The sequence below is a fragment of the Aethalodelphis obliquidens genome, unplaced genomic scaffold, assembly GCF_003676395.1.
Source record: "Aethalodelphis obliquidens isolate GAN/ISIS:26980383/991018 unplaced genomic scaffold, ASM367639v1 scaffold5, whole genome shotgun sequence".
Lineage (NCBI taxonomy): Eukaryota > Metazoa > Chordata > Mammalia > Artiodactyla > Delphinidae > Aethalodelphis > Aethalodelphis obliquidens.
The window spans coordinates 6,255,974-6,270,573 of NW_020837949.1; the positions used below are offsets into that span (position 1 = coordinate 6,255,974).

The 14,600-nt window shown below is 46.0% G+C and overlaps 1 protein-coding gene across 7 annotated transcripts; it reads right to left on the bottom strand.

The window, feature by feature from the left end:
• Nucleotides 1-643: 643 nt before the first annotated feature.
• Nucleotides 644-14,355, bottom strand: LOC113617936 (GTPase IMAP family member 5-like). Of its 7 annotated transcripts, XM_027101520.1 has the most exons (5): nt 14,150-14,355; nt 12,527-12,648; nt 11,646-11,694; nt 3,624-3,672; nt 644-1,713 (listed from the first exon to the last, which is right to left on the bottom strand). In XM_027101520.1, the coding sequence occupies exons 3-5, from the start codon at nt 11,661-11,663 to the stop codon at nt 827-829; spliced, it is 954 nt and encodes a 317-aa protein (XP_026957321.1). In that variant the 5' UTR covers nt 11,664-11,694; nt 12,527-12,648; nt 14,150-14,355; the 3' UTR covers nt 644-826. The 7 variants fall into 7 exon arrangements, with proteins under 7 accessions (XP_026957321.1, XP_026957322.1, XP_026957326.1 ...); XM_027101521.1 differs by lacking the exon at nt 12,527-12,648; XM_027101525.1 differs by lacking the exons at nt 11,646-11,694; nt 12,527-12,648 and adding an exon at nt 7,613-7,682 and having other exon boundaries at nt 14,150-14,354.
• Between the last annotated feature and the right edge of the window lie 245 nt (nt 14,356-14,600).

Below are 14,600 nucleotides of genomic sequence, written 5' to 3' on the forward strand. Positions count from 1 at the left end.
AAGAAGCAAAACGTTTCACATATGAAAAGTACATGAAATTCAAATTTCATAAAGTCGTATGGGGATGCAGCCTCGCCTGGCACCTGCATCTTGTCCACCGCGGCTTTTGCGCTGCAAGGGAACCGTTGAGTGGCTGCAATGGAGACCAGATAGTCGGCTAAGCCTGAAATACTACCCTTACAGTCTGGCCCTTGCCAAGCCCCGCTCTAACAAATTCCAGTTCCTTAATTCCCCAGGCACTGACTCTGCACAGACCCCATTCCTCTTCTCCTCACCCTCAGGCCCCTCCCCCTTTCTCCCTCAGCCTCTTCAGGCCCCAGAGACCACCCCCGCCCCCCACCGAAATGTCCTCATCTTTCTCTCTTGCGGGGGGGGGGGGGGGTGTGCCTTTTTATTTTTTTTCCCACATCCCACAAGGAAGTCAGAGTACGTTTCTGAATACAATAAGGAATTCCACTACCAGCTTTTAATATAACATGTTTCTCTCCTCAACAGCAAGGCTGTAAAAAGTAGGTCACAGAGGTGAGATGCTCACACAGCGTGACAGTCCACTCACTTTCCTTCCTGCAAGCTCCCTAATATTTCACGACTGTATCCAGTTAGTTTATTATTTGCTTTCACCATTTTTAACAAAACAAAAAGGGAATTTTCCTTTGGATTTTATTTACCTAAAAAGCAACTGAAGAAAATGGATGGTGTGTCCGGTGCAAGGAAGGGAAATTGAAAGTGAAACTACACGAAAAGCAAATAAAGTTCCTTATCAACATAGACAAAGATACTGACTCTGAAAAAATGGAAGCTGATGGCAGGTATCATCTGAAAATGCTCAGCATTCGCGAGTGCTACACAAGCTAATTAAAATGGCAAGCAAACTCAAAAAGCATATAACAGAAACAGCAAATATTCCGATGTGAGAGACGATCGAGCGCTTGACTCGCAGGAGCGCCTTGAAGGCGCCATTTCTCTGGGCCTCTCTCAGGTCTTGCTTTTGCCTTGCAATATGCGACCGCACCTTGGCCAGGTAGCGCACGTGACCTTCTCCATGGGGGTCGCCCCCACCCTGCTGGAGCCGCTGTGCATCAAAGAAGAGGTCGTTGCTGAGGTAGGCGCCCTGGAGCTCCCTCTCCAGCCCCTCGACCACGGCCATCAGCTCGGCCAGCTGCTTCCTCTGCTCGTCCCCGGAGGCCTGGTTGCTGAAGGCGCAGTACCTGTGCCCGCACTCCCGGACCAGGCCCCTCAGCCTGACGTTGTCTGTGTTTGCTACGTAGTCACGCAAGGATCCGTCCCCCAAGTCCTCCTTGTGGGTGAAGAGGATGACCGTGTGTCTCAGGGCTCTCGCCCCAAAGACCTCCTTCACCCTGGTCACGGCCACCACGTCCTGCTCTGTGAAGCGCCCCAGCTGGGTCACCAGCAGCAGCACGTGAGGCCCCGGGGCCGAGAGCAGGTAGCAGTCCCCGATGTTCTCGTACGCCTCTTGGTCCTGGGCCCTCGCCTCAAACATGGGGGGCGTGTCCACCACCAGGACGCTCCTCCCATCCCACGTGCCCGTTGCGCCCTGACACTTCCTGGTCACCGACTGGGCCGCCAGCCTGGACTCAAACACTGGCTGGCAGAGGACGCTGTTCCCGGTGGCGCTCTTCCCACTGCCTGCTTTGCCCACCAGGATGATCCTCAATGAGGACGAGGTTGCAAACAGCTTATTTTCTATCCCGCCTATAAAAAAAAAAAGAGTTTTTCGTGTTTTACTAAGTCAGTGATTTAAAAAATTTTTTATTTTATCTTGGAGTTTAGTTTATTAACAATGTTGTGTTAGCTTCAGGTGTGCAGCAAAATGATTACGCTATACATATACGTGTATCTATTCTTTTTCAAACTCTTTTCTCATTTAGGTTATTTCGGAATATTAGCAGAGTCCCCTGTGCTATACAGTAGGTCCTTGTTGGTAAAGTTAGTGATTCTTAAGATTTTTAGGTCACGGACCTTTCATGGTATCTCATGAAAGCTATGGACCTCTCTCCCTGCCAAACAGTGATATTTAAATACATACAAATGTTTGCAGACAACTTGAGGCGACTCTTGAATGGCAGGAAGCCCACACTGGGAGCCCGAACTTGGACGCATAGCCAGGAGTAAGAACCGCTACACTGTGAAGGATGCTCCAGGGGCTTCCTCAGGACCAGGGAAAACACAGCTTTCAGAAAGCTGGTCCCTGAGCTTTTCCAGGGATCGTGCTTAGCCCAGTTTCATGCTAAATAAACGTGAGATTAGAAAGAGGTGGAGGATGAGAAGTCATCAGTGAGAAACTATGATCACCTCTCTTTCCCCCACCAATTAATTCCCAGGCACACAGGCTGCCAATCACATTCATCTGAACCTTGGGGGTAAAGGAAGTCTCAGATGTCAGAGCTCCAGTGACCTACCACCGAGGACCAGCTGAATGGCCCTGGGTTTCCTCTTTTTGGGTGGGGAGTTGGATGTTTGAACGTGAGCCTACAGAAGGCTTGTCGTTAAAGTCAAGGACGGAGTCTTGTGACGGGACACGCTGTCCCAGAACATACAGTTTCGATTGTAATACTTGGAATTAATGATGGAATGTTTTGGTTTAAAACTGTTTGCACCGTAACTGCTTTTATTGCTAACCGCCTGACTTGGCTGCTGTGAAATTGAGCTTTTCTTGCCAGCATAATGTGAACAGGAAGACGCTGGGTTCCGGATGGCCGACCCAATAGTTCAAAATTAGAACGAACATCCTGTTACCCTGGGATATAAAAACCACACCCGTACAAGACTCGGGGTCTCACCCTGCTTGTGGTGAGGCCCTGATCGGTTTGCGCTTTTGTGCGTAATAAACGCCTATCACTAATCTACTTTGGATTTGCACTGGATATTGGTGTTCTGTCTTGGTTCTGATTCCTCTCCGAGGGAAGTTCGCAGGTGTGTGTGAGACTGCAACAGTCTGACAGATGACCCTGGATCGGTGGCTGAGGAAGAAATGATAAGACCATCATGTGTAAGAAACACATGCGTTGGAAAGATCGTCAATTTGGCTGATAGAATGACAGGAAATTAGAACAAAAGTGGTGTTGTCGAGGGTGACCCTGCATCAAGAGCTAAAATCTTCAAGGGATGAAGAGAGTGAGAATCCGAGGATTTCTGGAGTTCTTAGGAGCTCAGATGAATTAAGTTCATTTTAGTCTCCTAAAATCTGTTATTGTTATTCCTTTTACCCTGTGTTGGTTCTTCCCTTTCTTAAGTATCCTGGACTTTTTTTTTAGCAAACACCATTTACTAAATCTTTATGGGGAAGTTTTCCTCTTTTCAGTTGAGTGCAGGCAGGGAAGGATATCATTTTCACAATTCGTTTCCAAGTCCCCTGACCTCTGACTTGAAGTTTCATTTCCTCATTTCCCATACATCACAGCCCAGGGGAGAGCTTCACACTCGGGTGTGTGTGCTGTGATGATGGTGGGGAAGATAAGAACATGGTAGCTGCCTTTTCTTCTGCAGTGGAAAACAACTGGGTTTCTTTTCTGTCACTGTGTTTGAGGTGAGGGAAAGGAGGAGAGAAAACAGTGACTCTTCCCTGATGCCTAGAGCTCTTGAGAATTTGGAGGCTTTCTTACCTTCAGCCATAGTCCCGTATCTGCTCCTCTGAAGCCCTTCCATTCTCTTCTGGAATAAAAAAAGGAAAGGAATAAAAAGCAGGTGTCCATATGGGACTTGGTAAGGCCTGAGAACACCTCCAATTCAGACAGCCAAGAATAATTATCCTTAGATGAGCCGTTTCCGTCGCTAATTTTCTAACTTATATTTTACTTTCAAATATCCATATATAACTTTAAGCAAGCCAGGTGATTCTAGGTTATATTAACACAATGAACTCCTGCTTTTTCCTCATCCTATAGGAAAGCATGAAATGTTTGAAAACAAGTCAGTTGATTATCTCCCCTCTACCTGAAAAGGCATGAAATAAAGAAAGTCTTCTTCTGTGGAATGAGAAGCAGGATTTTGTTTATTGTTTTATTATTACTATTATTATTGGAATCAAAGTAAGCAAACTTGCTAGACTAGAGAATAAAAATTGCCTTGCTGTAAATGACATTGGCTTGTTTGAAGTATTGGCCATTTCCAGCCCCAGAAACTCTTTGTACCAGATGGATATCCCAGTGGCAAAGAGGAAAGTACAATGTACCTTCCAATGGGAGTGTGGAATTGGGGATCCAGGGCTCCTGTGAGGACGGACATGAGAGGACGAGGTAGAAGACGGAGGAGCACGGCCACCACCCTCCCTCCCCTCTGAGCAGCTGGTGGAGAGAAGCTGCTGCCATGACTGAGGGACAGAGTCAACATTCAGGACAAATTCAAGGTAAATTCATTTCCTGCTCAGTTTTAAACCACATGTCTTCCCTTGTGGGTCTCCCAATAACCACTTAAAAATTTTTCCAGTAGATATACCCAGAAATTGGCAAAACTATGGGGATAAATGTTTCATTCAGATGAGACATAATATTGTGTCGTTCTTCTTGGTGCTAGAAAAGGTGAGCATGCATTAGAAAAGGCAAGCATGCAATGTGCCACTATAATTAAGATGATCTCCGAGACTGTATTTTATTTATTCAGTTTTAAAGATTATGCAGTTCTGAAGCAAACATTTTAAGGGGAGAAATACACAGAGTAATGAAACAAATGCCCACTACTTGCAGTGAGCAGATCTAAGTATTTTGGCATTTTCACTGCTGCTGTTTGGTTTGACTGAAAAAGTTAAAACATTACACATATAGTTCCATTTATTTATTTTTTGACTCCCCCCAACCCGTCTCATTCTCCCTCTTCCCTTCAGAGGCAACCAATATTCTGAGATACACATGTATGTATAGGTAATATATAGTACTTTTTGGTATTTTAATCTTTTATGTCAGTGATGTTATTTATGTAGCATTTTATCCAACTCAATTTTATTAACAAACACTTGGTGTGCCAAAATACGTGCTTGCTACTACAAACCACGCTGCAGAAGAATCCCCCTACACGTCTCCTTGTGCACGTGGACGATTGCTCTGGGATATGTAGTTTCCACCTGACAAGATACTGCCAAATACGACTCCAAGAAGCTTGTGCTAAGTCATGCTGGCAGCAGCCATGGGTGAGAATCCCCCCAATCTTCACCTACGCTTGGTGATATTAGATTTTTAATTTTTTGGTCGCCCTGATGGGCGTATCTTAGGATGTCTTAATTGGTTTAAAGGTGCATTTTATTCATTAACATTGAATTCAAAACGGTTTTCATAGTTCATTTGCTATTCAGGTCGATTCTGTTATTTCTGCCTCTTTCACATGCTTCTGTTCACTCAGGAGGGAAGACTAGAAATGGCCCTCATTAGGGAAACCAGCCCTTGTCACATGCTCAGAATTTATTAAGGCAACTTCCTTCCTTCCTTTCCTTCTCCTTCTGCACCACTTTCCTTTCCTTAAGCCCAGAGAAGAGCATTTTCCTCACCACATTCTCCCACACGCTGTCCTGGCCTCTGGTCAATAACACTCCAGCTTTTGCTAAAACTGCTCAAATCCTCTGACATCTTTTCTACTTCAGACGGCAGTTGCTATATATTGGAATCAATATATCGATGTGGTAAAGACGATGACGACAGTGGTGACAATGTTGATGATGAACTTTACCATGGTAATAATCCTCTGTGCAGCCGTTTGTAATTTTCAAGCTTCTTTCATGTCCATTCTTTGAATCGTTCTCCTAAATCCCCTATGATGTGATCAAGATAGGTATTAAAATTTCTATTAAAATATTAGGAAACTGAGCCTCAACTGACCTGCCCACGATCACACAACTTCCATGGAGCTAAGACCAAAACATGGCTCATTTTGGCTGTGTATTCTCCTAGATTTATCAGGGTGGAGAAGAGATTATACAGTCAATGAACCTCTTGGAACACCACATACCATGCTGCCATCCATGGTCAGGACATAAACTGAGCCAGGCAGGCTGGAAGCTTACCCTAAAACTAACAAAGGGAACTGTATTGCAAAATCTTGAGTGCAAAAAAAAGATTATTCAAAGGTAAAATCGCAGGGGCAGAAGTTGCTCGGAATGGAAGTATTTCAGTTTAAAGCAATCTGGTGTTTTCCCAAGACTTGATGATCAGTGTGACCCAAATGGAGCTCTGTGGCCTCACAAAAGCCAGTCAAAGTTCAGGTTACATTAGCAGAGGCGCGCACAGTCCTCCTGAACCGTCTTCTGAGTGGGTCAGGCTGCCGGGGGAGACACATCCCACCGAGGAGTAGATTATTTTGGACAGATATTAACAAATAATAAAGTGTGCAGAGGCTAGTCAGAAAGGATATTGATGGAGATGCTAAAATGAGTCATAGAATATTAAAAGGACAGAATCAAGCCTAGGAAAAGATCGGGAAACATCCTAAACTCGAAGGAACGTGACACGTGTCAATCACATAGTAGACAGAAGAGGGAGAATCGGGAGTGGAGGCAGATTTCTTCTCCACAAGGAAAACCCTTTTAATCTTCCCCCAGGCGGGATCAGGAATCGTGAGAGAGTCGCGGGCAGCATGCGGGCAGAGATTATAAGAGTATCTGACAGGAGCAGCAGGAGGATGTAGCTTAGGTAGGAGGTTGAAGCCAATGAGCATATAATGTACCTCCTGATTGGTACACTACACGAACCTGATTTTATCTTGACGGCACCTTACTTTATCAAACCATTGGAAAGCAGGCTCTCTCATGCTGTTTTAGGAAAGATAAAAATATTTTCTGTCTGCCTGATTCATATTCTCCTTCGCCCATCTGCCCCCTCCCGCTGTTTCCTGGTATCACTTGTGTCAGAGTTTAGCGTTGTGATTTTATAACGCGGCTCTCACAGGAGCTTTAGCAAAGGGTTGGTTCCTGTACACACTGGAATCTGTCTGCCATACTGTCGAGCTCGACATCGTGTCGTAGGAAAAGTGTGGGTATTTGGGGGAGAATGGGCTGGTTTTCAGAAGATCAATGGAACAATGTTCACTGAGAGGTTCCGTTTGGAGCACGTGGCTCAATGAGGGCGGGAACATAATGACCCCGAACTTGTCCTGTGGACCCCTAGGAATAGACTCCCGGTACCCAGGCCTCAGGGGGCGTGGTGCTTGTCAGGGATGGGGCGGGGCTGGTGCGGGGAAGTGAAGAGCTAAAACTGAGACGTCCGCCCCACCTAGTTCGGGCACCTGGTGAGTTTCAGTTTACTCATCTGTCAAATGGGTTGAGAATCTTAGTGAAGCTTTATGAAACCCCGTGAAGCTTATGAAAGTCAGAAGAGCTAAAGAAGTAGGCAACTAGACGGAAAAGACCTCCACGCTGTGGAAAGCTGTGGGCCGTGAACGCGGGGTGAGCGGTTCCCGAAGCCGCTTCCCTCCCGCTAGGAATCCGCGGTTGCCCATAACGCTCACCATCGGCGCCCCGTTTCACTGATGGGAGAGCCCAGAAGCATGGTAACCGGTGTCAGATCCCACGAGAAATCAGTAGCCCTGACTCAGCCGCGGCCTCCAGGACGCGCCCCCCCTCCCCGGACCTCCACCCAGGACGCTGGGACCCCCGCCGGGTTCCCCTTACCAGGCGCGGCGCTGCGGGCTGGGTGCCGGCGGGTCGGCGCGAGCGCGCGGCCGAAGGTTCCAGGGCACGGCTGCAGGGCAAGAAGGAAAATGGGGCTGACGGAGTGCGCCCCCTGTCCCCGCAGTTGGGGACACCCCCTCCGGATGGGGCGAAACTGCTGCTGCGGAAACCGGAAAGCAGCGAGTTCGGAGCGTGCTTCCCCCCTAATGGGATGCTTCCTGTCGGAGCCCGCGAGCCCCTCGCCCACTCCCATTTCCTCTTTAAGACGTGTGCAAAGAAGTGATGTTTGGAGCGTGAAAGAGAAGAACACGGGCCCCAATCCCCCCAGTTCCCCCGTTGCTAAAGACCCCTGTTGCCTCCGCGGGCGTGTCGTGCTCTCCGGCCACCATTCCCGGAAGATCAACGTCTCATCTCTCCTGTTGAGTCCAAGTACCTCTCACTCTAACACAGACCACGCTGACCTGAGTCTCCCTGTGAAAGCACCTACAAAGAGATCTACTGAGAAAATTAGTTATTTTCTTTGGCACAGGAAAGAATCACTGGCTTTTCAGGAAGGAGGACTTGTCTACCTTCGTGCAAAGCTGGAGCCCAGATGTGGAACAGGTTAGAATGGAGCCTTCCTCCTTTCCAGAAACTCCCCAGGGCTGGGAGGCAGAAAGTGACTACCCTTGTCTTTTGTTTCTTGGGGTTGGGTGTCTCTTCTTGGGGGTGTGTGTGTGATGTTTGAGGAGTGGTAAGCAGTTCTCTTCAGCGTATCCATGAGCTATTTCGCCAGCATGTGGAAGAATAGATCTTAGGTGTTTTCAGATGTAGTAAATCAAGGGATATACACGATTTAACACTATTTCCAAAGTAAAAAGGAGTGCCTGAAATTAATGGTGTAGAGTGAAAGGAAATATAAAATAAATAAGAACTGGGCCGAGAAGGAGATTGAATGTAAGGTATAAAAATAATGAAGACCCCAAATAATAATTAAAACAAAACACTACATCATTTTGGAAGACAACTACTTAAAAAAAAAAAAAGAGGTAAAAGACAAATTTAGAAAAAATCTCAAAATATTTTATTGCTGGAATAAGCAAGCGCAAATGCAGTTGTATAAGAAAAGGCAAACATTGCCACTATCAGATGAAGGCTCCCAGGGCACCAAAAAAATAAAAAAAAAAGACCTAACACCATACACAGAATATACTCAAAATGGATCACAGGCCTAGGTGTAAGGCTGGACACTGTAAAACTCTCAGAGGAAAACACAGGCAGAACACTCTTTGTCATAAATTGCAGCCAGATATTTTTTGACCCACCTCTTAGAGTAATGGAAACAAAAATAAACAAATGGGGCCTAATGAAACTTCAAAGCTTTTGCCCAACAAAGGAACCCATAAACAAAACAAAAAGACAACTCTCAGAATGGGAGAAAATATTTGCAAACGAGGCCACCGACAAGGGATTAATCTCCAAAATATACAAACAGCTCCTGCAGCTCACTACCAAAAAAACAAACTGCCCGATCAAAAAATGGGTGGAAGACCTAAATGGATATTTCTCTGAAGAAGACATACAGATGGCCAACAAACACATGAAAAGATGCTCAACATCACTAATTATTAGCGAAATGCAAATCAAAACTACAATGAGGTATCACCTCACACCGGTCAGAATGGCCATCATCAAAAAATCTACAAACAGGGCTTCCCTGGTGGCGCAGTGGTTGAGAGTCCGCCTGCCGATGCAGGGGACACGGGTTCGTGCCCCAGTCCGGGAAGATCCCACGTGCCACGGAGTGGCTGGGCCCGTGAGCCATGGCCACTGAACCTGCGCGTCCGCAGGCTGTGCTCTGCAACGGGAGAGGCCACAACAGTGAGAGGCCCGCGTACCGCAAAAAAAAAAAAAAAAAAAAAAAAATCTACAAACAATAAATGCTGGAGAGGGTGTGGAGAAAAGGGAACCGTCTTGCACTGTTGGTGGGAGTATAAATTGATACAGCTACTATGGAGAACAGTATGGAGGTTCCGCAAAAAACTAAAAATAGAACTACCATATGACCCAGCAATCCCACTACTGGACATGTACCTGGAGAAAACCATAATTCAAAAAGATAAAATACATGCACCTCAATATTCATTGCAGCACTATTTACGATAGCCAGGACATGGAAGCAACCTAAATGTCCATAGACAGAGGAATATGGGTAAAGAAGAAGTGGCACATATGTACAATGTAATATTACTCAGCCATAAAAAGGAACAAAATAATGCCATTTGCAAAGATGTGGATAGACCTAGAGACTGTCATACAGAGTGAAGTAAGTCAGAAAGAGAAAAAAGCAAATATCGTATAATATTGCTTATATGTGGAATCTAGACAAATGGTACAGATGAACTTATTTGCAAAGCAGAAATAGAGACACAGGTGTAGAGACCAAACATATGGATACCAAGGGGGGATGGGGGTGGGTGGGATGAAATGGGAGATTGGAATTGACATATATACACTAGTATGTATAAAATAGATAACTAGTAAGAACCTACTGCATAACACAGGGAACTCTACTCAATGTTCTGTGGTGACCTAAATGGGAAGGAAATCTACAAAAAGAGGGGATATATGTATACGCATAACTGATTCACTTTGCTGTAGACCAGAAACTAACACAACATTGTAAAGCAACTACACTCCAATAAAAATTTTTAAAAATTAATTTAAAAAAAGCTTAAAAAAAAATGAGTCTTGAATCATAGCCTAGCTCTGGCTTCCCCAAGGACTTACAGGAATTCCTCTTCTAGGGAGTTCAATCCATTGGGTATTCTCTGGAAAGAGTAGTGGCATCTGCCCAGCCAGGCAGTTGAATATTGAATATTGTACCAGAATATTGAATATTGTACAATACTGAATATTGTACAAGACTATGTAAGAGGGTATGCATTGTTTGAAATCTTCTGTTTGAAAAACTCATCATGGCCAAAAACAACTCTCGTAAGTAAGCCAAATATGAACCTCTTTAGATAAAATGAGAGCAGATCCAGGCAACAGGGCATGGAAATATGAAAGAAACTTCATCAGCGCACGATCAAGGAATTTTTAAGCTTGAAGAGATAAAAGAAAAGGTGAGAGGAGATGTATGTGGTTGATATGAATATATATACATATATATTCACTTAGACAGTTTTTGAGAAATTTTGGTATTTTGACTCTGTATCTGGTTAAGGAAACTCTTCCTATAGGACAGTAAGGAAAAATAAGTTCCAGTTCTGATTTGCCATGTTTTACCCTTAGAAAATCACTTGACTCTCAGTACATTACTTTCCTCTTCAAATAAAAGGCTGTAAATTATCTGTCATCCACACTGGGCAGAGCTGGACCGTTTTTGACAACTTCAGTGGCCTCTGCCTTACTTCCCCAGATACCCTCTTACTGAAGATAGGCAGGAGGGCCAGTGGGCCTGGCCACGAGGGCTGTCTGGTGTCCCACACCCTCGGTTTGAATCACAGCCCCACCCTCGGCCAGCAGTGTAACCCTGGGAAGCTGCTTAATCTAAGTGCTAAACCTCTCCTGCACAAATGGGATCATTAATGTAGCGCCGTCCTCATAGGGCTGTTGGGAGGATAAGATGAGACCATCTCTTCTCCCCTCCCTCTTTCCCTCCTCATCCTCTCCTCTCTCTTAGACCTGCTGCCTAATAAGATACCTGGTTAACCCTCCATCCTTGTTCCCTAACACCTTCTACCTGGTGAGTCATGTTCCCTCTAGTATACAGTTGGATTCCCTCTACACCCCCTTCTGTGGAGATCAGAGGAGGTTTATTCATTTTACCTTAGGGACGGAGGTGCGGGTTAGTCAAAGAACTCAATATCTCACAGCAGGTCAGGGGCAGAGATCTAGGTCAAATGCCAGCCCCAGGGCTCTTGCTGTTTCATCCCAGCATCGAGAAACCTCTGGGGCTTCCCTCCATTCAGTGTTGAGATAGCCCATCCCCCTTACTACCCGGAGCTCACACCTGGGGGCAAACACGCGTTGTGAGGCGTGTTCTTACCATAGTCATTTTCTTCATCTCTTACTGTTTTCTGTCCTCTCATGATTAACTGAAAGAGTCTCAAACACCATTTGTTCAATCATTCATTCATCAAATAAGTATAACTACCTCCAATGTGTCAGGCAAAATCCAAAGAGCTGGTGACACCACAGTGAAAATGTCATAGTTCCTGCCCTCTCTGAGCATCAGAATTTAGGGAAGACATTGGAAGAGCCTGGTCTGGGGCTGGGATGATACTGTGAGAACACTTGGCGAGCTTGTTTTGTCTTTCAGGACCTTGAAATGCACAGAGCAGAGTGCATTTGACAATACTCTATGTCAATGAGTAAGCTTTAGATATTAATTTTCCCAGGTATTTTATGTTAGTGACATAAGTGGTAGAAAATAAGTTTTCCCAGGAGATTCAGCAGCCAGGGGTGGGGTGGGGGGCTTTGGAAAACCCTGAGAACAAGAAAGTTTGCTCACTGACTTAGGACCTACCTTAGGGTTGTTGGCCTGGGAAACAAACAAGAAGAAAATTGGAATTTTGTTTTTGGAAATCGGAAATCAGACGTATTTCCCAAACTGGTCTGGAGAGCTCCTGCTCTCAGAAAACCACATGATTTGGCTCGTCCTAATATGTCTAAATAGGGTGAGAGTGGGATGCTCCCTTCCAGGTTTTTATGTTCCTGCCTCAAACCTGAGGCTTTTTGAAGGAAAATACCCACTCCAACATTATTTAATACAATTAAACGTTCTGTGGTCAAGTTTGCCTGATCACACGAGTGCCTGAACATGACAGCACAGTCTCCCCTCAGTCTACTCCAGCCTCATTCCCACCTAATCCCCTCCCTAGTCAGCCCCTCCACAAACAGCAGATTTCAGGGCCTTTTCCAACCCACCTTGTGGACCATTCATCCCACCACACATTTCTGCCTGAGTCCTGTCTGTGCTTCAACGTCCGTTTCAAATTCTACCTCTTCATGTCGCCCACCTGGTTCCTACAGGTAACTGTGTTCTCCCCCTATTGGCACCAACAACGAAGCAAAAGCAAAGGGAGAGGTTGGCTGAGTAACCTGTCTCTGGCCAAAGGACTCAGATGGCAGGTTTGCCTAGAGCTCAAGCCAAAGCTCTCGGTGTTTCTGCAGTAACTCTCCTGCCGCCGCCCCCACCCCCGTCACTCACCCCACCCCTGTCACCCCGCCCCCCGTTACACCCCATCCAAAGCTTTCTGTAAAGTTTACCCCAGGGGTAAATCACATAATATGATTAGTTTATTTTGTGTCTAGAAATCAACAAACTCCCATAATTGACACCAGAGCAGAAATGAAGAAAGAGGCCACAAGGTTCAGAGCCAAGAAGAAAAATTTAGCTGAAGCAAGATGTCCTTGTCAAAGCTGGAAATGAGGAAGTGGGTTATGGGGAATCCACAGAACTCTCGAATAGGCAACTGGACTTTCCATATCGTTTGAAATGGGGGTTAAAATCATTTAAAATAATTTTCAAGAAGGAGGTGAGCTCCCACTGCAATCTGGGACGACAAATGGTTCTTAGTTATTGAGCTCCGTAAAACATGTAGAATCCTGGGCTTCCCTGGTGGCGCAGTGGTTGAGAGTCCACCTGCCGACGCAGGGGACACGGGTTCGTGCCCCGGTCCGGGAAGATCCCACATGCCGCGGAGCGGCTGGGCCCGTGAGCCATGGCCGCTGAGCCTGCGTGTCCGGAGCCTGTGCTCCGCAACGGGAGAGGCCACAACAGTGAGAGGCCTGTGTACCGCAAAAACAAAAAACAAACAAACAAAAAAACATGTAGAATCCTGTATTCGGAATCGTCTGAAAACTCAAAGTTCATGTAGTTTAGTGCCTCTCAGATTTGCTGTTTTTCAGAATTACTTGAGTGTTCTTTAAAAATGTCCATTCTGGGGGGACCATGCTCAGAAATTCCGATTTATGAACCTGATGTATCTGATGTAATCAGTCCACAAATCAGAGTTTGGAAATGAGCTATTTATTCAGACCCCTTCACTGTACAGATGATGAAATTGAGGTGTCCCTGCAGCTGGTGTGGGAGAGACCTGAATTAGGGAGCAGACGTGTAAGGGGTCATGCACGGAGAGGGGTTGAAGACCTAGTTCTGGACCTCTTAAATTTCTGGAGGGTCCCCTCCTGTGGGACAGAGGGGAGAGGGAGAATCTGGGGGGTGAATTCTGATGGTATCCTGACTCACCACATTGTAACTTGCTCTGAAGTTAGACTGCTTTCGGGGCCACAGAAATATCTTCTGCCTGTGCTGAAAATGCCATTTGGGCAATGTTGAATGCCTTTTAAAATGTAGTTTATTCCTAGGTGTGGTTCCAGCACACACTTCTCTCACTGTATGGAGGGAGTGTGGAAGGAGACAGGAATGTATGTTCTCCAGACTGGAGAATATGCTCATAAACCTTCTTTTGAACTTCCTCTACTGGAAACTTGTGACATCTTTACAAATCCGGACGCCCCATCTTAGCGACTCCGGCTTTCACTTACCCACATGGTGCCTGGTGGAACCCAGGTGCTCACACAGTAAATGCCCTCACAGCCATGTTCCTTCTGGTTGGTTGCAGCTCCTGTCCCTTGCCGGGGCTCGCTTTTCCTGGTGACAGACTCTGACAGGTGATCTGAGAAAGCCCTGATCTCTGCTTTCCCCTTGGTTGTGAGTGTGGCAGGCTGTTTTCTCCCAGTGTGCACAGAGGAAGTCCCAGACCTTTGAGACTCAGAGCTCTGGAAAGCATAGAGGGAGGGTTAGGCGGTGGTGACAACTTAAAGAGACAGGAACATTCTCTGTGGGCTTAAAGAATTTCCCTTACAAAACCTCCCTCCTGGTGTGACTAATGAGGTGTGTGTCTCCAGCAGGGCCCCTCGATACCAAATATCTTGTCATACCTGAGGAAGGGAAGGGTGTTGTAGGACCCCGAGGCCTGACTCTCCTTCTAGAACT

Bases quoted from the DNA above. Each gene is read 5' to 3' on its own strand.
- LOC113617936 (XM_027101521.1), bottom strand. The intron at 1,714-3,623 runs GTAAGAAAGCCT...TTTTTTTTATAG, and splicing joins ATACGGGACTATGGCTGAAG to GCGGGATAGAAAATAAGCTG.